This window comes from Maniola hyperantus, chromosome 2 (assembly GCF_902806685.2).
Source record: "Maniola hyperantus chromosome 2, iAphHyp1.2, whole genome shotgun sequence".
Taxonomy (NCBI): domain Eukaryota; kingdom Metazoa; phylum Arthropoda; class Insecta; order Lepidoptera; family Nymphalidae; genus Maniola; species Maniola hyperantus.
In genome coordinates, this window is record NC_048537.1 from 12,419,342 (window position 1) to 12,440,035 (window position 20,694).

At 35.9% G+C, this 20,694-nt stretch overlaps 3 protein-coding genes and 1 pseudogene across 4 annotated transcripts; 1 reads left to right on the top strand and 3 right to left on the bottom strand.

The window, feature by feature from the left end:
- Window positions 1-284: 284 nt before the first annotated feature.
- On the bottom strand, window positions 285-9,528 carry LOC117990202 (sodium-coupled monocarboxylate transporter 1-like). The gene is made up of 13 exons (XM_069504413.1): window positions 9,181-9,528; window positions 8,843-9,002; window positions 8,503-8,568; window positions 8,007-8,058; window positions 7,867-7,934; window positions 7,407-7,561; window positions 7,188-7,328; window positions 6,771-6,989; window positions 6,347-6,486; window positions 5,787-5,914; window positions 5,313-5,479; window positions 3,370-3,538; window positions 285-2,734 (listed from the first exon to the last, which is right to left on the bottom strand). The coding sequence occupies exons 1-13, from the start codon at window positions 9,393-9,395 to the stop codon at window positions 2,696-2,698; spliced, it is 1,719 nt and encodes a 572-aa protein (XP_069360514.1). The 5' UTR covers window positions 9,396-9,528; the 3' UTR covers window positions 285-2,695.
- Window positions 799-2,341, top strand: LOC138403670 (phospholipase A1 member A-like; annotated as a pseudogene).
- A 293-nt stretch (window positions 9,529-9,821) lies between the features above and the next one.
- LOC117988554 (sodium-coupled monocarboxylate transporter 1-like) lies at window positions 9,822-19,184 on the bottom strand. Of its 2 annotated transcripts, none has more exons than XM_069504389.1 (14): window positions 18,699-19,184; window positions 15,557-15,716; window positions 14,851-14,916; window positions 14,690-14,741; window positions 14,401-14,468; window positions 14,177-14,331; window positions 13,643-13,783; window positions 13,176-13,284; window positions 12,985-13,094; window positions 12,208-12,350; window positions 11,524-11,651; window positions 11,230-11,399; window positions 10,576-10,790; window positions 9,822-10,233 (listed from the first exon to the last, which is right to left on the bottom strand). In XM_069504389.1, exons 1-14 carry the CDS (start codon window positions 18,905-18,907, stop codon window positions 9,962-9,964), a joined length of 1,998 nt encoding a protein of 665 aa, XP_069360490.1. In that variant the 5' UTR covers window positions 18,908-19,184; the 3' UTR covers window positions 9,822-9,961. The 2 variants fall into 2 exon arrangements, with proteins under 2 accessions (XP_069360490.1, XP_034831600.1); XM_034975709.2 differs by having other exon boundaries at window positions 10,091-10,233; window positions 10,568-10,790; window positions 18,699-19,181.
- On the bottom strand, window positions 15,887-17,863 carry LOC138403522 (uncharacterized). Its single transcript, XM_069504416.1, has one exon. The coding sequence runs from the start codon at window positions 17,835-17,837 to the stop codon at window positions 16,278-16,280; it is 1,560 nt and encodes a 519-aa protein (XP_069360517.1). The 5' UTR covers window positions 17,838-17,863; the 3' UTR covers window positions 15,887-16,277.
- Window positions 19,185-20,694: the final 1,510 nt, after the last annotated feature.

A 20,694-nucleotide genomic window follows, 5' to 3' on the forward strand; every position in this document is an offset into this window, starting at 1 on the left:
TTAGGAACCCAGAAATAAAGCAGATTTTGCCCACAAATCTTCCGGCATACCTACGACACATATACCATTTAAATAAACTTACGTTTTTAAAATAATCGCGTAGTTCCTGACGTCAAGTTTTTATGTTGCATAACATAGCTCTTTGGCAAACCTTGAGCATAGGTTTTTGAGTTTTGGTGAAAAGAAAAAATCCCGTAAGTTGTTTTTGAGATTAGTGTATTTTTTTCTGTTAAATACATTTTGTAGATTCATACTTGTTTAGTGCATTTAAACAAGTATGAATTATAATTTTATACGCTACTAGTTTTTGCCCGCAACTATGTTCGTGTTGACTTATTTATAAAATGCTGAAGAGACCTTTAATATTCCCGGTATAAAAGATCTATCAGTCTGAAGGATACGTGCTAGTCTATATCTTTATGCCAGATTTCGTTAAGCTGTTCAGCGGTTCTCTCTCTCTCCGGTCGTTCCTTCATTGCTGAAGATCGTAGTCCTGGCAAACTTCCCTCGAATGGATTGTCTGTTTCCACCGGCTTCTGTTAGTTAGTGTTCAGCGGTTAAAAGTCGTAGAAAAGACAGATTTTCACTTATAAAATTATTATCTAAGTCTTAGATCTGAGATCTAAGTATATTTCATTAACAAGATTATGTAGGTAATATCGGAAATTCCTGTTCTGACATTTTTGGATTAGAAACGAATCACGTAAAAATTAATTAGTTTGATAAATTCAAGATAATAGTTTGAATACGTGACAATGCGCAATTTCTATTTTTCACGGTCATTCAAGGCCCTTTGTTATGTTCTTCTTCGCTTCTGTGGCATGTTAGTCTTAATCTTCGTTTAAATGAACACAATAAGTAGGTAGGTACCTAGAAAATGCTACAATACAATCTAAACGAATTAAATAATTTGTCTAAACCAAATACTGTTACCTCTGGCCTTCCAACATCAATGACCCCTACCTATTCGTACTTTGATATACCTACCTACCTAAATGTGATGGGTTCCCAGAACCCTCCGCATACCACTAGGTACCGCACTATTACGTAAATAGATTTTGCCCAGATAGTATATAAGCTGATAATCCAACATGATTTGAATAATTAATTATTCAACTGATCAACTGAATATTAATAAGTATAAGTGAGCAATCATTCTGCAAAGATAAATGTTATACAGTGAATATTTTTGTCATATCTTCGACATGTATGTATCCGAACTTAATAAGTTGACCTTGTAATAATCCATAATATAATCACTTATTTTGAAAACCCTTACAAGAAAAGAGTTCAGTTGATACTTAATACTGTTTTAAAAATTTGTAGTATGCTATGCGAAAGCGACTCCGCTGATTCCAAAAGATAATAGTCATTATGTAGACGGCAAAAGCCGGTACATTTGGATGCCCGATGGTGACGATGAGCTACATCTCGTAGACCTTCATGCTCCAGTTGAAGAGCAGTTCCTACGAACTAGGAATGGTGCTAACAATGCATACTGACTTTTCACTAGGTAAGATTTACAAATGTTACCTACTAGCTGATGCCCGCAACTTCGTCCGCGTCGATTTAGGTTTTTAACATTCCGTGAGAACTCGTTAAAACCCATGCAAAATGTCACGCTGATCTGTTGCTTCGCTCCGTTGTGGGGTTGAAGAACAAACAACAAGTCAATAAACCAACAACAAAACACTCAATGATTCAGAATATCGAAGTAATGACAATATTAGGTAGGTACCTACTCCTTCCGATATGTTCTTCTTACCGGATTTCATCCACGATAGCCCATCTCAAAGAAAATTACACATACACGGAGACATTATAATGCAGAATTGTATGTATGTGCTACTGTTGTGAGCATTATATTCCTCTCACTTTTGTAGTCAACGGTACCTATCCCAAACATTTTCTTCATTTTGATAGGATTTACTTACAATCTTATAACTTCATATCAGACCAGAAAAACCTGGTCTGGTATATAAATATAAATACTTTGCAGGTTTGGATCCTGCTGGGCAGGCTGGAATTTTCAGGAAATTCTACTGCCCTAAGGTGTAACGCCGGTTAATATGTTGAAGCGATTCACACTGATGGCCGTAATCTGGGAATCATGGACTCCAGTGGGCATGCCGACTTCTATCCCAACGGCGGACGGAACCCTCAGCCTGGCTGTCGCGATAGCCTCTGCTCCCACAGTCGTGCGCCCCTGTTCTTCGCTTCTACAGTACAGAATAACCATTTGGTAGGACGACGATGCAACAATCTCAACCAAGCCATTAATATGCAGTGCTCTGGAGACAGGTTTAATATGGGCAACGGCTTAATACGGAAATCTGGGTAATTAATTTACAATTTTTTTTAATAATTTAATCGAACAAAACTATCAGACATTCAATAAAATAAATCGTGATAAAATATTGTGGTAGGTGTGCTGATTAATCTCTCCTTTACAGACTAATCATGACGGAATTTTGCGATAAATAGTTTATACATTCGGTACCTACCCAAGCAATCACAATAGACAATAATATTCTGTTAATTTCTTTATTTACAGGAGTGGTACATTTGGACTGACAACACGTGATAGCTGGCCATTTTAATAGCTATAGTCCTGCAAGAATAAACTTAGAATTTAAATTGTACCTAAGTAGTTATACTAAAAGCATGTATAAAAAATCCATGATTTTATCCGCTGTCACCTTGATGAATTTTTTAAAATATCCATTTGATTCACCTGTAACAAAAAATATACGTATCTATTTTTTTATTCTGATACAAGTTAGCCCTTGACTGCGATCTCACCTGATAGTACCTAAGTGATGATGCAGTCTAAGATGGAATCGAGCTAACTCTGAAGGGGTATAGCAGTTTCATTAAACCCGTACCTATCAATCCCGTACCCGTATCTATCAATTAGGGGTAACGAAGTATCCCCATTTAGAAAATTCGCAATGCCCATATTTGTGCAATGATGCTCGTCCCCTTATAATTATTGACCTACACAATAACTACGTGATGTCCACTCCAAAACACTATCTGAACAGCAAACGGTTATGGAAAAGACCACTCCCACAGCTTGCTAAGTCTCTGGGTAATGTTTGTTACTTGGGTTTAGTGACATCATAGCATACCAATACTTATATTTTTATTTTATTTATTTATTTATAGACTTTAAAAAAGGAAACATAAATTATTGCACCACATTTTTGTAGACTAAAGCACTAGATAAAAAACTCAGGTCTGTAATTTGCAGCCCGAATAGACGGTAGGGTTGACAAAAATCATTAATATTCGTTACCTTTATACCATTATATTTCGAAAGAATTCAGGAAATTTTCAAAAGGTAACAGGTTAGAGCTATGAGTTTACCTCGTTCTTGGTTAGCACCCAAGGCCTGAGAAATGGTGCGAAGAGCCTGTGATCATGCTGCCTCCGTGCTGAAGGCCTTAAGCTGACGAGACAAGCCACCACCACTGTCACCATACACCCAAACGTAGTGAACCACAGATAGGAGATCCGATACAAAAATGGCACTTCCCTAAAACACAGACTAAAAATAGTTACCTAATTTTGATGTACGAGTACCTACAATCTGTTGGCCTCAGAGATTCCTTGTATAATTTATGATGATGATGGTTTGCCCACGCATTGTCCTAACCGTAAAACTGTGCTATTAGTGGGTGGACTATATTTTAAAAGGCCATTCGAGTACAGTATTCCCTTTGACGGTAAATTTGAATCGGTGGTAGATAGAGTCACAGACGTAGCGTAAGAGACACTGGTCGTCCTACATGAATTAAATCGATTTTGACGTATATATACCCCTTGCCTACCTAAAAGGGAGATGTACCTACTCATCGTTATAAAAAAACTTACTATGCGATTTAAAAAAAAACAACAGCTGTTCCATAGAAAAATGTCAATATCAGTCGATATAAGTCGTGGACCTTGATTTTAGTCATAGATTTATTAACTCATTATTTTCATTTCGGTTTAGAGCCCTCTTTCCAAACGATCGTCTAAAAGTGAAGAAAAAATATTTATATCTACTTACCTAGGTAGAAAAAAATGTATCGCAGAATAATTTAATAATAAATACTTATGTAATGTTGTAGATTAATTATAGTGAAGATTAAGAACTCGTACAACGCAGTTACATCAATCAACAATTAATTCTCTCAAAATTCCAAATATTTAGATTAAAACTATATTTGTTTTTCCCTTATCTTGGTTAGTAAAAAGCCGAGCTTATACAAAATCATGATTACAAAACATAATAATTGTGTGTGTGTGATTAATGACGAATGATGATTATGCGTCAACATCAACAGGGTGCTATTTTTCGAGTACTGGTAGATAGATAGTAGTTGAGGAGAAAAGGAGGAAGGTCGATCAAAGCTTGGAGGACCGCGAATATTATAGGTACCTACTCCTCCATGGCGTCAATTTTAGAGAAAAGCAAAACTGTATTTACTTATTTTAATTTATGAAAATCTCAAAATTAGTTATTGTAAACATCTAAGACCTAGGAACTCGAATTTTATGATACGATAGGTATTGATGGCTGCTGCAGATAATAATGATGGGTAAAATCGCAGGAAAAAGGGGGTGGGAACTTCTTATCCCTTCTTCCTTCAAAGAAGTCATGGCTACAAAACATCAGGTAGTAGACTGGGATAAAAACAGTTGGAGAACTATTCCGCCTAGCCATGGACAAGGAGAAGTTTAAAAATTTAAAAAAGAAGTTTAAAAAATCTGACTGCTGACCTTCAGTAATGGAGAGGCACATGAAGAACAATAATATTATGTTTATTATAAGTAATAGATGAAAGGTGACACACAGAAATAAAAAAGAAGCTATATAAGCTAATAAATAGCTATTTAATGAATGGCCAAGACAGCTGATAACCCAGAGAGGAAATAGCGCTACTATCTAAGGAACCATGGCCAAATTATATCGTCTGACCCTCATGGTCGGATGAAATAATATATTTTTTAAATATTAAAAAATAATAATATATTAATTTTATTATTATTTACTATTAATATTAATATTTCACCGCGATTAATAGCCTCATCTGGTGACAGAAGGGCTGGCTCATTTTTGCGCAACGGATCAGCCTGGCTGTCCAGCGCGGAAATGCAGCCAGTATTCTTGGCACCATTCCACGCGCTCATGATTTATATAGTAATTAGATAAGGCTAGCTTTAAGTTTTAATATTATACTTAATATATTAAATAATTTACTTAATTAAATACCTAAATAGAATTCTAGTTAAAACTGAGGTAGGTACTTGGTAGGTATACGTACAATTCAACGGGATCCTTTTCTGGAGGTGGTACAAAGGTGTAGGTGCAATTAAATGTAAATCGTTCTTTTTCCTCAAAAACAAGCTGACCTCTAGCTTGTGCCAATTGCGATTGCGCTGCAACCCACCACGCCGATATAAGACCCACTATACCACCACTCAGTGCACTCTGAAAACCATTTAGACACGATATAAATGTAAACCTGAAGATCCGATACAAGGAAACCTAAGTCAGTGATAAACCCCAAACCATGAACAAGTTTTAGTAGCAGTGAGCAGGTCGGGTGTTCGAGCCGGAAAGTATAAAGATGAGATCTATAGAATGTATTTTGACTTTGCTCAGACTTAAGTTTCAGTAAAAACGAGACAGATTTATGCCAGTGATATACTTATATAGATCTCAGTCCTAGACCACGCTCTCTAAAGAAAGAGTAGTGTGGGATGTCCCACCATGCAAAAATCAAAACAGAACTTACGACACCATCGATGAAAGGCAAAAACAAGCCCATCAAAAATATTCCAGCAAGCGGTCCCATCGACGCAGAAGAAAGGCTCATGCTTAATTGTAACACCGAACCGAGTTTTTCAACTACAAATACCAAACCTATAAACCAAAAATATAATATACTTATACCTATAACATTTAACAGTTAAAGTAAAAAGTAGTCCTATTACTTATTATAATAAGTTAAAATAGTTGTAAATAATATAACCTAGTGTTACTGAATGCTATTAGGTATAACTTGGTGCTCGTCTGGGCGGATGGATTTGGACCCTTTTAAATTTTTTTGCTTGCTCGATTTTGTCTCTATCTGAAGCATAGAGGGAAGGTAAAGGCATTTTTTTTTTCAACTAAGTTCAGTTTTTTGGGTAAATTGCCGAAAGGACGATCTTCAAATCGCTCTGGTTGGTTTGAGTTGAATTTGGTCGTGAGTTAAATTAAAATTGGTCAGGTTGGAGCTGGTTAAGCCATTTTGGGTCATATTTGTTCAGTTTGGGTTAAAATACTTAATAAAGATTGTTGAGCATCACATACCGACACAAATGCAGCCCACAATAACAACTACAGCTCTTACGAGAAACTGTGTTTCTCCCTGGCTTAGTTTTCGGAAAAATGGTTTCCAAAAGTCTTCCAATACGACCGCAGCCATGGAGTTCAAGCCAGTCGATAAGGAGCTAAAATTACATTAGATAATATATACTTATTATAGACTTAAATTAATATGCTCTTAAATCAACGTTACATTAAGATTAGCTTGAATCATCACTCCATACGAAAATTCGAAAGAACTTTCGTATGGAGTGAACTACTAACGATCATAAACCGATAACCGAAACCGTTATTTTGGTTATCGGCAAATAGCTGTAAGGGTTGTAAAGATAAATTTAATCTAAGTGCTGTCAATTCGATGGAATCTTAATATTTTCATTCAAAGTCACTTAAAAGTTTTGAAACTTACCTCAAAGCAGCGCTAAATACACCCGCTACAAATATACCAGGCAAACCCTTCCACTCTCCGAGAATGTCCATCACTAATAGAGGCAGCACCTGATCCTTCGCCAATGCTAGCTTAGAGTTTAAAGGATCGCATTCATAATACCTGGCGTAGGCCAGAAGTCCACTATATCCACAAATCATTGCGATAATAAATACACCGCATAGAAAACCCCATACTGCCCTGCAAGAGAAAAATAGGAAATCTATAGTCTCAACATTGCATTTTGAAACAAAGCCAAAGTATAGCGACGCGTCTTTTCTAAAAACAAGTCAAACTGAACATTATCTCCAGTACGTAATGTGCAAACTTGTGTACAGCAAACTAAAAACAAGATGCGTTTTAGATTGGTTGCATATATTATTTTAGGCATACACTCACCGTTTGGACGTTTTTAGTTCCGGCAATGATAAAAAACGTTGCATCATGGATTGATTGACGGCAATACTTCCAACCCAGAAGAATGTTGATCCAATGGAGACAGACCAAATTGAGTGTCTCTCAGTCAAGTCAAAGCTAAAACTGTAAATACTAGGTTAAAATTTAGATTCAATATATTCCTTAAATTTTTAAATATGCATCTCATCGTCTTTTTTTTACCTTGGGAATTCAATTCTGGATGTTTTCCAATTTCTCCTAAAAACTTCTTCAACTCCACCCACAATTATAGTACCTTTGATTATTACTAAAATCATCGCACCAATCATAACTATTGTTTGAATGACATCGGTCCACACAACTGCTTTCAGACCTCCCTTAAAGTCACAAACTATACATCAAAGGAAAAGCAAAGTAGATGTCTCGTCTTCATTAATATGTTTAAAGAAAAAAAGGAAAAAAATATTAGAGAAATTCAAGAACTGAAAGGATTTTATGGGAAAGAACAAAGATGATAAATACAACAGCCTTTCAGTAAAATGTTGATAAGCAAAAAAATTTTTAGGTAAACTATAGAGGAGGACAAGGCCTGCAAGGAGTTGTAGCGCCTAAAGAAGAGAAAAGGATAGGGAAATTGCTAGAATATATTATTCTAAGGAAAATATACCAGTATATCACATACCACACAAGTATAAAATATGCAGACGATACACACGATTGGTGAAACAATGTGTATATTAACACCAGTAACTGAAATAATAGACACGTTTACAATTTCTTATCACTAAAAAAACCACCAAAGTATGCAATTATAAAACAAACCTTGATTAAAGGCTAACGCTGGTACATAAATGACGATAGGTAACCAAACAATCTGGAATAAAATAAAGTAAATGTAAAATATGACAGGTTAAACTTAGTGACCTGTGGTAAGATAATGCAGTCTAAGATGGTAGTAAGCTAACCTGGTACCTAGTGGTAGGGGTGTGGTAATTTTTGGTTTCTACGCAAAATCTTATCTAAACACTCAATCGCTTGGTGGCATGACTTTGTTGGTAGGGTAACTAGGCACGGCCAAATCCTCCTAGTAGACCAGACCGGAGCCAATTTAGAATTTATACATGCGAATTGCTGCAGCTGGGAATGGAATCCAGAAACTCCCCTTTATAAGCTCATAGTGCTCTCCAATTCGCCAAAGACCTGGGCGGACGTTGTCTCTCGCAAAATTCGAGAGTAGAAATCACTTTATAGAAAGAAGGAAAAAAAGATTAAAATCTATCAATAAAGAAAAGAGCTACAACCATAAACATAACATTACCAAAAACACGCTGAACAAAACAGATCCAAAAACTCTGGTCCGCTTATCATAACGAAGCTCCAAATACTGAAAAGTGAAAAGGAATGTTTGGTAGATTTAATTTTTAATACGCTTATACTTATTACTATTGCTTTGCGCTTGATTACAATGAGGTCTAGTGCCTGGTTAAAAGCCAAGTTCTGCCCATCATTGGAGGCATAAACCATGTTTGCCCAATTGTTTTAATATTGATGAGCAAATACACAAAACTGATATTTAAATTTTCTTAATTTAAAATAATAAAATTTTGTTAATATAGTTTATAGGTCTATGTTAATAGCTTTAAAATAGTAATAGTTACCTCATATGCAGATGTTAGTTGCAATTCATGGAAAACGGGTATAAATGTGCGTGTGAACATGATGCACATAATAAAAGCTCCTGTGAGAGTAAAAATGTAAGCAGTCCCGTATAAGTAAACCTCCGTCGGCATTCCTAATAATGAGATGCCTGAAATAAAACTGAAAAAACATTTTATATCTAAATATATAAAAGAAAAAGGTGACTGACTGATCTATCAACGCAACTACTGGACGGATCGGGCTGTCATGCAGATAGCTATTATGACGTAGGCATTTCACACAATTTTTCATGTGAAAATATTAAAATTTTATGACAAAAAACTATATGAAATCTTACCTAGCCACTAATGAAAAGCAGACCGGAACGAGTTTCATATTCCGCCCGCCCATCAAATATTCCTGGGCTGAATTCTGCTTCTTGACGAATCCAAAATAAATACCAATTCCTCCACATACTGCCAACATCACCACAAAAACCGAATAGTCTATCAATGAAAAATGTTGAAAGGATAACCTCGTTGAAAAAACATCTTCCATATCATTTTCGGACATGTTTCTTTTTAACTTTTTATTTTGTATTCACAAAACGTCCTCTTACAGTTTTCTCAGTGTAAGAATAGTTCAGTAAGTACATTGTAGTCAACCTAATTGAACAATTGCCTCCCGCGATTTTCCTATCGGGCTATTTTAGTCTTTGCGTATTTTTATTGATTGTTTCCTGCACAAGTTAAAAGACCTTAAACTTGAAGAGATGAAGTACCTACCTGTCTAATTCTTCTTTTTCTTATCTATATTCATAATTTTTACACTCTTTATCCAGAAAATTAGATTTTAAATATAACTAGCATTAACTTCCTTTAATAACTGACTTTAACAAACGGACATAGGAACGGACATACATTACCTACAGGTCAAACACATAACCCTCCTTTGAGCTTCGCCGCAGTCGGGGAAAAAGGAAGAGGTATTATTCTGACGAATATTTTTGTTATAAGTACATTTTCCAATTCTAAACATCGTCGGTTTAGACTTTAGAGTGGGAAAATCAATTGCGTTTGAACTATTTTTTTTCGTTTTCATTTTTAATTATTCTTTTGTCCTTTACATTTTTTGAAACTCTAACGGCAAAAAAACTTAGTCTGAGTTGTTTTGAAGAAAGATGCTATAGGTACGCCTAATTGGTTCCACACGTTAGGTAGGTATATATCTACTACCTTCGTTGTATTATTCAAATAAAAATCATATAATACGCAGTATCCTAAATATTTATTTTGCTTAATAAATAATTTTACCTTAAGTATAAATAAAATATATAATACTCTCAACCTATTTCTTCGCTCTCCGATATCGGCTTCATGATTATTGAAGGGGAGTTCATTGGCAGATTGTCCTGGAGATAGAAACAAAATAACATTACTATCTTTATATGTAATGAATTTATTTCCGGTACCTAAGCTAAGACAGCATGTGCTATGACAAGACTACCACCAGTTAAGTTATTTAAAAAAGCTTTTTGCGTCCAGGTTCAACTTTGCAACACGCATCTGGTGGTTAAATTTCAACTCGAGTATTATAAAAATATCGAAATTTTAAAAGTTTCTTTGCACGGATTTGCAGAAAACGAAGCGATTCTGTTGATGAGATTCGCTATACAGCCTAGCAAGCCGTCGTTGAAAAGTCAGCCTAAGAAAACACTTCCACAAGAGTTAAGCAGTCTACTCTACCTTATTACCATATGCTCTAATAAAGAGTTCGTCAGTCGGATGTGGTGGTTCTCTATACAGTCTCCTCATCTGCGGTGCTAATAGCTTGGGCGCGGGAGGCACGTAAGCCTTGCCGCACCATCTGCCCACTTTGGACACTAGAACTCCGACGAATATCGTCATTAGAGCTCCGGTGAAGGTGTACCACATGTAGGATACGTGCAAGACTGGATGCAGTTTAACACTGAAATTGATAGAATCACTTGGGTAACTGCAATTTAATTATGCACCAAAGAAGAACAGACATAATATTATGCATAATATTATAAGGAGTGAAAGAATGTACAATTTTGTCTATTTGACGGTTCATAACAGGATGAGAAAATTAGTAATTTAAGTCTTCTTCCTCCGTTACCGTTCTATTACAAGACAGCAAAAAGCCGTGAGCGATGACTGAATTGATTGCCGTTTTTCATCCGCATTTTTGATACAAACCGCTAAGATGTGGAACCGTGTTTTTTGCTGCGCAGGTATAACTTGAGTAACTAAGTATTAGGAAAACTTCAAGGTAAGGGCGTGCCAAACTAGAACTTAGCATTGCTTTTCTTCAAGCATGATTGTAATTAATTGCAAGCCTCCCATCTTCGTCTTGCATAAAAGTATGAGATATAATATTACAATACCTTTCACTAGGAGTAATAACAATGTCAGCTTTCGTAAAATTGTACAAACATCCTTCAGTGGTAAGGTTTTTGTGTGGATGGACTATGAGGCCTCCCGCGATCGCCAACTGAGCCGAAAGGCACCACCAAGCCATGAGAGCGAGACCAACTATACCGCCCACCAGAGCACCCTAAAATACCGTTACATAATTATAAAATTCTATAATAATAGATACATAGAAGTCAAAGTACTTAGTACCCAAATAATAAATAAACTAAAGAGAGACCAGTAAAGTAATAAAAAAAACTAGGTACCGTTGAATCGACCCATGGCATTAAAATCCCCATTGAAAAAACACCCAATTGCGGTCCCATCGTCATAGCTTCCAACGTCATAGTTAATTGCAAAATAGTTCCCATCTTCTCAATAACGAATACAAGACCTGAAATAATTAAGTAGGTGCTTGTGTAATAAATAATTAGTGAATATAGAAAAACTCCAATAATAAAAATAGATGTTTAAATAGTGGACAGCCCAAACCTTGTGAAGTTGTGACCTATAAAACTAACATTTTACACAGAGATTCCCTATAATATAATGTAGACATGGAATGAAGCCAGCTTTGTAGTTTTCACGGGACCGAAGCCGCGGGCGGACGGTCGTTAATAATTTATTGTAATGTACAATAAACTGAAAATACAAATCGGGCTGCTGTAGTAATGGACATCAGCATACAATTCCTTGTATAATATATTAGTGCGGCTTTGGCAGATCTGTTATCTTAAGACTAAGTTTGTTGTGATAAGTCTTTATTCATACATGCGATCACCTTTAGAAATACCAGAAACACTTCAATAAGGCAAAAGGATACCTACTACATACAAATCAAATATTAGAAACAAATTGCAGAAAGAATTAACAAAGAATAAATTACTTACAAATTTATTGAAGAAAGGAGAATTAATAATCAACACACAAAAGGCTAGAAAGTTATTTACCTAAACTAAGCGCTCCTAAAAATATAACAACTGATTTTAAAAGCCAGTTCGTCTGCCGTTCAGTTAGCCGCCTCTTGTAGAATGGCTTGTAGAAATCCTCCAAAACTACCGCTGACATGGAATTGAGACTCGTTGAAAGAGAGCTGGAAAAGACTCTTGAGTAAAATATGTACATCTACATCTATCTACTTTAAGCTTTGTATTGAAGCCTTGAAGGTACATCTTACGAAAACACGATAAAATAAATATAAAGTTCAGAAACCAATAAGTACTCGACTAATTACTTAATTATTTGCATAAATAATATTATAAAATTAAATGAACCAATGAAATAAAAGTGCTGGTAGCCACAGAAAATCTGGTTTTTTTTTACATCCATATTTCACAGTCCATAGGTACTAATTATTTTAAATGTAATAGTGTGTGTCTGTTATTTTTTCACATAGCTTGCATCCCGGGGATAGGCACATGCAACTAATTATCCCAGAAAATCAAAGAGTTCCCATGATTTTTTTAAACCTAAATCTAATCTACGTGTCGCGGGTATAAATTAATCTAGTCAAATACTAAAGACTATTTAACTGTTACGTAATAATAATAACATGCTGTTGTTAAATAATAATAATAATATTTGGTATTTATATAATAAGGTATTTGGGAGGCAGACTCGAAAACAGATAGAGGTGTACAATGTAACCATGTAAGAATTAGAAAAGTAGTCATATCGTGATGAAATTCAAACGCTGGATTAGATTGAATACCTATTTCTTTGAATACCTCAAAGCTGCACTAAAAATGCCAGCTATAAACACCCCTGGCAGACCAGGTATACCACCCAGTACATCCATAACCAGTAACGGTAGCAATTGATCTTTGGCTTTTGCAAGCTGAAAAAAAAATAACTTCACATCGTACCTACTCGATATTTAAAAAACAATATATATATTTTTTTAACTTTACCGTCATACCTTTGTCTGCAATGGATCGCAGTCATAAAAACGTGCATAGATGAGAAGTCCACAATACAAACAGAAACAGTAAAGTATTGATATCCCAATGCAGAATAAAAATACTGCCCTGAAAATTAAGTAGGTAAGAGCATCGATGTATAAAGAGTAAATAAATATTACATAGGTGGAACCTGTCGGATATGAAAAGCGAAATTGCTTTTCTATCATGATATACCTATTACATCGTACCTACATTGGAACATGCCACTGACTTTAAAATAACTGCCATGAGGTAGATATTGATAAATGGAAAGAAACAAAACCTACAACAAACTACGAAAACTTACAATCTAAGTACGATAAATGAAAATGAATAAATATTATTACACAATACTATTATTTCGGTAGATAAGAGAAAGATCACTGTAAAAGATGTATGATAAAACATAGGAGACAGAGATTAACAAAATTGTATCAGAACTTACCATTTTGCCCCTTTCAAAGTGGGTAAGGCTAAGTAACGCTGTACCATGGTCTGATTGACTGAATTCGCTTGTAACCAATAAACCAGACCTCCGAATATCAAATTCCAGATTGTATGCCGCGCTGTCGGTCTGGGATCCCAACTAAGAACATAAAAATATATTAGGTATATGAGTAAGTAGGTATTACTTTGTTGCATACTATGAGTAGGTACGATTTTACTATGTTTCACATATTATGTTACGAGCATCTAAAGAACATAAAAAGACATTTATACCTTAGTAAGGATTTTACTATCCTCTCACGTTTGCTGGACAATAAAATACCGTTTTTGGCATACCTTCTTTTATAAGCTGAAATTTTGTACCTACAGAACCTCTGTTTGAAATAAACCCTTTATAAAAGAGCCAAGGACTAAGGCCGGATTTTACTAAATTCCTATAAGGCGAAGCGTCGCTCAGGCAGTCGCTACTCGCTAGAGTCGCTAGCCTATACTCTGGCTAAAATAATTTGATGTGTTTGTCTTGATAACATACTTGGGAGCTTCGATTCTCCCGCTCTCCATATTTCTTTGCCATACAACTCCCAGGCCACCAACGTTGTACGTCCCTTTAATAGCCACCAGTGCCATCGCGCCTACCATGGCTGATATTTGAATTACATCCGTCCAAACTACCGCTTGAAGGCCACCCTGATAAAAAAGCCAGGATCATTCGTTATGCCCTACAGAAGAGATGGTAAGGACTTTTATAATACGTACGGCGCTGGTGTAGAATATGCAAACTATGCAAACGATTGGAGTAATAACATGTATATTAACTCCCGTTACTGAAACGAAAAGATAGAGCTGATTTACCGCGTTAGGTGCACAGTTTACCATATCGATAATCGAACAAAATATTATGACAAAGTAAGTACTTAGTAGTCACACAGAATTAGGAAATAGAAGCCAAACCTAAGCAGTTTTTAAGATGCTGTAACTGTTTAATTAGGTACCTACTTAGAAATTTAAAAATAATTCAATTGTAAATCAAGATTTTGGTCTGTACCTTGATTAAACGCAAGTGCAGGAACATAAATGACGATTGGCAGCCAACATATCTGAAATAATTACAATTACATAGGTACTCTGGATACTTCTAGGAAATAAAACTCAACCTAGGAAGCCGCAACCAAAACAACAGTGTTTATGATAAAAACGCACACTCACCAACGTAAAAGCAAACAGGATCGATCCAAACAATCGCACTCGATTGTCAAATCGCATGGATAAGTACTGAAAAATAAAATCGTACTACATTTTTTATTTCGTGCGTATACTCTTGCATTAAATTTGCGTTTTATAGAATATATTTTAAAGTAGATATCGGGTACATACCACGATTAATTTAATGTTTAATTTGTCGTTATTTCAACCCAATTGCACGGGTCTTGGTGCCGTCAGGACACGTGCAATTCGGTTCAAATAAAAACATCAAATTTATCCTGGTATGTATGTACCCGTTATCTACATTAAAATATGTCATTAAACCACGAAATAAGCTTAAAATCGTTTTGTAGAAGTGAATAAAATAAAATGAAAGTATTTATTTAATTCCATGCAGGATATCTTGTGCCACTTATTCTCTACCACCTCTAGTCTACCACCGGGAAACAGATTATGATGAGAAGAGTCGGCAACGAGCTCAGCAGTACTCTTACAAGAAATAAAAATAAAATAATTAATAAGAGCAGGGCAATATAGGTATACTTATACCTATTTGATTACATTACCGGTTTATCTATCCCCATATAGAATTATTGGGATAGGTAACTGAAACATTCAAAGAGATATCTTGGCCCGTAGGTTTTCTAATTTTTTTAGGCAATTATGTATGTTATAATAACTCGTATGACAGTGAAAATATTATACCTACCTCATAATTGGACGTAATCTTGAGCTCATGAAATACTGGAAGATACACCTGCGTCATAACAATGGACATAAGAAATATGCCTCCCATTATGTAACCATATTGTGTCCCATACATATAAACTTCTGTAGGAGATCCGAGTAAAGTTATGCCTGATACGAAACTGAAATGGGAAAAGCCATACAGTTTATCCTAATAAGCAGTGCGCGCAAAAAAGTGTGTAAAATTGAACAAATCTGCAGTTTGCAACGTCCACACTCCACTCTCATTTTGCAACTGTGCAATTTGTGTTGCCTATATTTCCTGAGGCTGCTCCGTGAAATGTATGTACAGATCGCGCGGCGAGAGTTTGGCTTTGACCTTCGGGTGGAGGGGATTACTGCGCATGGGTACTGTCACGCACACAATACTTTTCCTTTTTTATGTACCATGTTGGATATTTGAGTGGGTCAAAATTCATGTACAGTGGTAATAATGCTAGAAAATAATACGAAATAGATAAACTTCTTCATTTATTAAAACTATTGATAGTTATTTTACTTATATAAAATGTTTATTTCCTTTTAAAGTTTACAGAGACAGCGATGAAAATTCTAAATAATTGTTTTTTAATAAAATTATTTATTCCAAGATACATGTAAAATTGGTACATACAAACAAAAGAAAACTTAAAATAATTATTAAATACAAAAGTTAACATTAAAAAAAAGTCTTAGCAGCAGTGCTATTCAGATTCTGAATCAGTTAAAGGTTTAACGCCTTCTATGAAATCACCGCATGGTCCAGTGGTGCTGCCGCGACACGAAATTGTGCAACGTCTTTTGCTTGTTGAGGGTCCGGGTTCAGGGCTTCCTCGGTTGCAGTTGTCATCATCATCATCTTCATAACCATCATCAGAATCATCGTCTTCGGAATTATCATCGACGCGAATTATAAATTGCTCGGTAAGTAAATCAACTACATGGTCACTCTTGACGTACTCTTCTTCTATATCTTTTACCTTTTTACATATTTTTCCCCATTCCTGGGCACCCATTAAGGATACTTTTTCTTTGATAAGTTTGGTACATTCTTGTAAATTCCATTTAACATTTTTGCTAGCTACATATTGTTTAATAGTAGCCCATGCCATTTCTATGGGGTTGAGGTCTGGATGGTAAGGCGGTAATCTCAATATGCTATGGTTTGCTTCTGCTAAAATTTGATCTATTGAAAAAGTTTTAAATCTTTCTTTATTAGCTTTTATCAAGTTGTACAATTGTGGCTTGAGCATTGTTGAATCATATTGTATGCCTTTATCAGTTAGCCAATTCTGCATATCGGCTTTTTTGGTATTGGAGGACGGTGCTAAATCCCATTGTTTATTGTGGTATGAAGCGTTGTCGACAACCACTACAGAATTGGGTGGTAGGTTGGGAATTAATTGTGTCCTAAGCCATTTTTCATAATTCTCGTAATTCATGTTGTCGTGATAGTCCCCTGTTTTGGTGCCGGCTTTAAAAGTTAATAAAGCATTTGGTATAAACCCAGCTTCAGATCCTGCGTGGACTATCACGACTCGTTGTCCTTTAGAAATGGGTTTTTTTAGTCCTTCCGTAGGGCCATCGCTCCAGGCTTTTGTTGTTGAGTGCGATGAATCTACGTAGGATTCATCTGTGTAAACAATGGGTCTTCCTTCTTGTCGATATTTTCTTATTTTACTTAAATATTCAATGCGTTGTAATCGGATATTCGATGTTTCTATTAGTAATTTACGGTTGTTTTCTGTTTTTTTCCAGCGAAATCCTAACTCCTTTATAATTACACGAAGACTTGTTTCTGACCCTTTAAAGTTTATATCTTCCTCAAGTTTCTTTTTTAGTTTCCCAATGGTGGGAAGTTCATTATTCGTCTTGTGAAAATTGTGTATACATCTTTTTATAATACCTTGGTCAAAATTATCAATATTCGTAACTGGTTTAGCTCTGGGACGTTTTTTTCCAGGTGTTCTGAAAGTAATTAGCAAATCGGAACTCTTGGCTTGATTTGCGATATTTTTTACAGTTCCAATTGAAGTCTTAGTGGCCTCCGATGTCCGTTTTTGAATTTTAGCTAATTTACTGACTACACAATTTAATTTAGAAACAGTTTCCGTTTTCATTACCTGCATAGTCTGTATAGTTTGGTTATTCTCCGACTGACTGAGTAAAGAAGCAACTTCCTCAATCTGACTTCGAATTTGCTTCAATGAATCGACACATTCGTCAGCTTCTTTCTTTAAAAAGCAATTCACGTCATATATCATTTTCCGTGCTTGCCTTTTTAAAACAATGTTTTTTTACGCATTTTCAAATCACTTTTTAATATTTAACAAAAAAAACTTAACTGACAAACTTAAACAAACAAACTCAACAAATAATAACAATCGACAACAATAAACAATTAACGAAAATAGCAATTCACTTGTGAACGTGATTGTACAACACGAGTGCGCGGTACGTCGTATCGATGCGAGAGGCAGGGAACGACTGGAGCAGTGGAGCGCCAATCAGAGCACCGCGTGCGCCTACACACCCGCCCCGCACCCCACTAATTGCCCGTTGATACCCAATTTCTGATTTCTGCGCAATAACGGTCAAAGCCAAACTCTCGCCGCGCGTACTGTACTATGTTCTATGTGTTCTAGATATGTTTGGTGTTGTGTGTGCCTGCGTGCGTGCGTTCGTGCGCGTGTGTGTCTGTGTGTGTGTGTGTGTGTGTGTATTCGCAGAGGACGAGCGGTCTATATACCTACCTATCGCATGGTGCACATTGAACACTAAACTTCAGAATAAGTATCACTCGAGGGAGTAAATACGTAAAGTAAAATTTTTTCGAGTCACGTCACGTCACGTCAGTTTTCATGTGACCTGTAGTGTGTCATAATACTATTATTTTTCTAAACTAACTGTCTTCAACTTTATAGCTCTTACTTATTTAAAATGGCTGTGCCACAGAGAGACGGACAGAGAGACTAAAAAATATGAGTTTTTCCTATAATCTATATAGTTATAGGTAGGTAGACCTGTAGCTGTAGACCTGTAGCTGTAGTCACCAGCAGAAAGTGCATGGTAAGTACAAGTACATCTAGTGCATAACAATTTGGGATGTTCAACTACCTACTCACCTTGCCACCAGTGACATAGAAACAGGAATGACCTTCATATTTCTACCACCAAGCAGATAATCATTTTGCGTGGTTTGCTTTTTGAAGAAACCCCAATAAACGCCCACCAACGCACTTATAGCCAACATTAACACAAACACAACGTAATCAATCCATGAGAATTTCTGCATTTGATAGGTATTGGTATCAGCGACATTTTCGTCATCCATTTTTATGATTACTTTTAGAGCATAGGCTTTTCTATCAGAGACCCTGTGCTCAAATGACCCGAGGCAGAGATTCAAGCTCAATCTGTTACAATGAAACAATTACGATAACTCGCAATTTAAAAGAGGATGTTGCGAGAGTCCCCCAATAGCGGTCAGGACCGAATCGGGAACTGAGTAGGTACCCAATGCATATTTTATTAAAGATTGCACGGGTTCTGATTCTACATTTTTCTTACAGGAGTTTGGCACTGCTATTTCAACGCAGCCCCACAGCAAAAAGTAGTTGCCGATACGAACTGATTTGAAGTTTATCTCGTGGTTTAAAAACACAATAAAATATGTAGTTAAGTAGGTAGGTACTTAAATAGTGGTTAGACATCATCAGTCATCTCTACTTCATATTATAAATGCGAAAGTGTACTTGTTTGTTGGTTTGTCCTTCAATCAACGGAGCAACGGATCGATGTGATTTTTTGCATGGGTATAGTTTAAGACCCGGAGAGTGACATAGGCTACTTTTTATTCCGGAAAATCAATGAGTTCCCACGGAATTTTTAAATCATAAATTCACGCGTACGAAGTCGCGGGCATCAGCTAGTAATTAATAAAATACCTTCAAGAGAATTATTTGTGCATCACGACTTAGATGTTTGTTGAATAGGTACATTCAGATTATCGTTTTTAGGGTTCCGTAGTAAACAAGGAACTCTTATAGTTTCGCCATGTCCGTCCGTCTGTCTGTCCGTCCGTCCGTCCTCGGTTAATCTCAGAGACTATTAGTGCTAGAAATCTGTAATTTGGCATGGGTATAAACATTAATCACGCCGACAAAGTGGTGAAATAAAATTTTGATAAATATTTTTTTTAGGGTAGCTCCCCTACATGTAAAGTGGGGATGATTTTTTTTCTCGTCTATCCCATAGTGTGGGGTATCGTTGAATAGGTCTTTTAAAAATACTGTGGGTGTGGGAACATCATTTTTCGATTTCTAGGTTCGTTTGTAAAATAGGTACATATGATGTTTTAAAGTGCTAATTTTTATTAGAGTCAAGTGCCGTGAAAAAATTCACAGCAGTAGTATATTATAATCAATTTTAAAGGAAAACTATCACTACACTGCGCGTGGCCCGCCACGCACTTGGCCGGTTTTAATTATTTTCACATGGCACTGTGGAAGGTGATTTCATCCAAGGACGAAACATTGCGAAAGACTAACTGAACTCTTCGAAGTTTAAAAAACAACTGAGTGATATTTATATTTGTTTATATTAATAAAAAGAAGATAACATAGGGAAAGCATCAAAACCGTTTGAAGTGTTTTCAAAGAATTCACCCATTACTTATTGCTAATGACGGTCTCAAGTGGAAACACACCAGCTTATATTGAATGCACTATACAAAAGTACCGCTAGCGGCATAGCGGCATACTAAGCTGACACCTGACATTTGTAGTGTGACCATTTGTAGCAGATTTTTGCCATTTGGGTAGATTTGGCTCCAAAATTTTAACTTTATCAGAATAGGCTGACTATTTTACAATGATTTCAAGGAATCCTTATAATTTTTGAAATAAAAGAGAAAACATATTATTTTCTTGCAAATGAAAATACAAAAAACAAAAATACCAAACTTATTCTAGAACATAAAAATTACAAATCGAAAATATCATCTAAACCACCGCAACGAGGCAGGGTGCCCAGAACGCTGGCAGCGTTACCTCGTTGAATGGCCAGACTAATATGCTGACCGAGGTAACTGCTAGCTTTATTATTTTCGAAGTTTTATTT

Bases quoted from the DNA above. Each gene is read 5' to 3' on its own strand.
- LOC117990202 (XM_069504413.1), bottom strand. From the start codon at position 9,395: ATGTCCGAAAATGATATGGAAGATGTTTTTTCAACGAGGTTATCCTTT. The intron at 7,935-8,006 runs GTTTGTTTTATA...CTATTATTTCAG, and splicing joins AGCGTTAGCCTTTAATCAAG to TTACTGGTGTTAATATACAC. The intron at 5,915-6,346 runs GTATGTGATGCT...TTTGGTTTATAG, and splicing joins TGTGGGCTGCATTTGTGTCG to GTTTGGTATTTGTAGTTGAA.
- LOC138403522 (XM_069504416.1), bottom strand. From the start codon at position 17,837: ATGATATATGACGTGAATTGCTTTTTAAAGAAAGAAGCTGACGAATGT.
- LOC117988554 (XM_069504389.1), bottom strand. From the start codon at position 18,907: ATGGATGACGAAAATGTCGCTGATACCAATACCTATCAAATGCAGAAA. The intron at 14,332-14,400 runs GTACGTATTATA...CTTTTTTATCAG, and splicing joins GCATATTCTACACCAGCGCC to GGTGGCCTTCAAGCGGTAGT. The intron at 11,400-11,523 runs GTACCTAGTTTT...ACGGTATTTTAG, and splicing joins TGCCATGGGTCGATTCAACG to GGTGCTCTGGTGGGCGGTAT.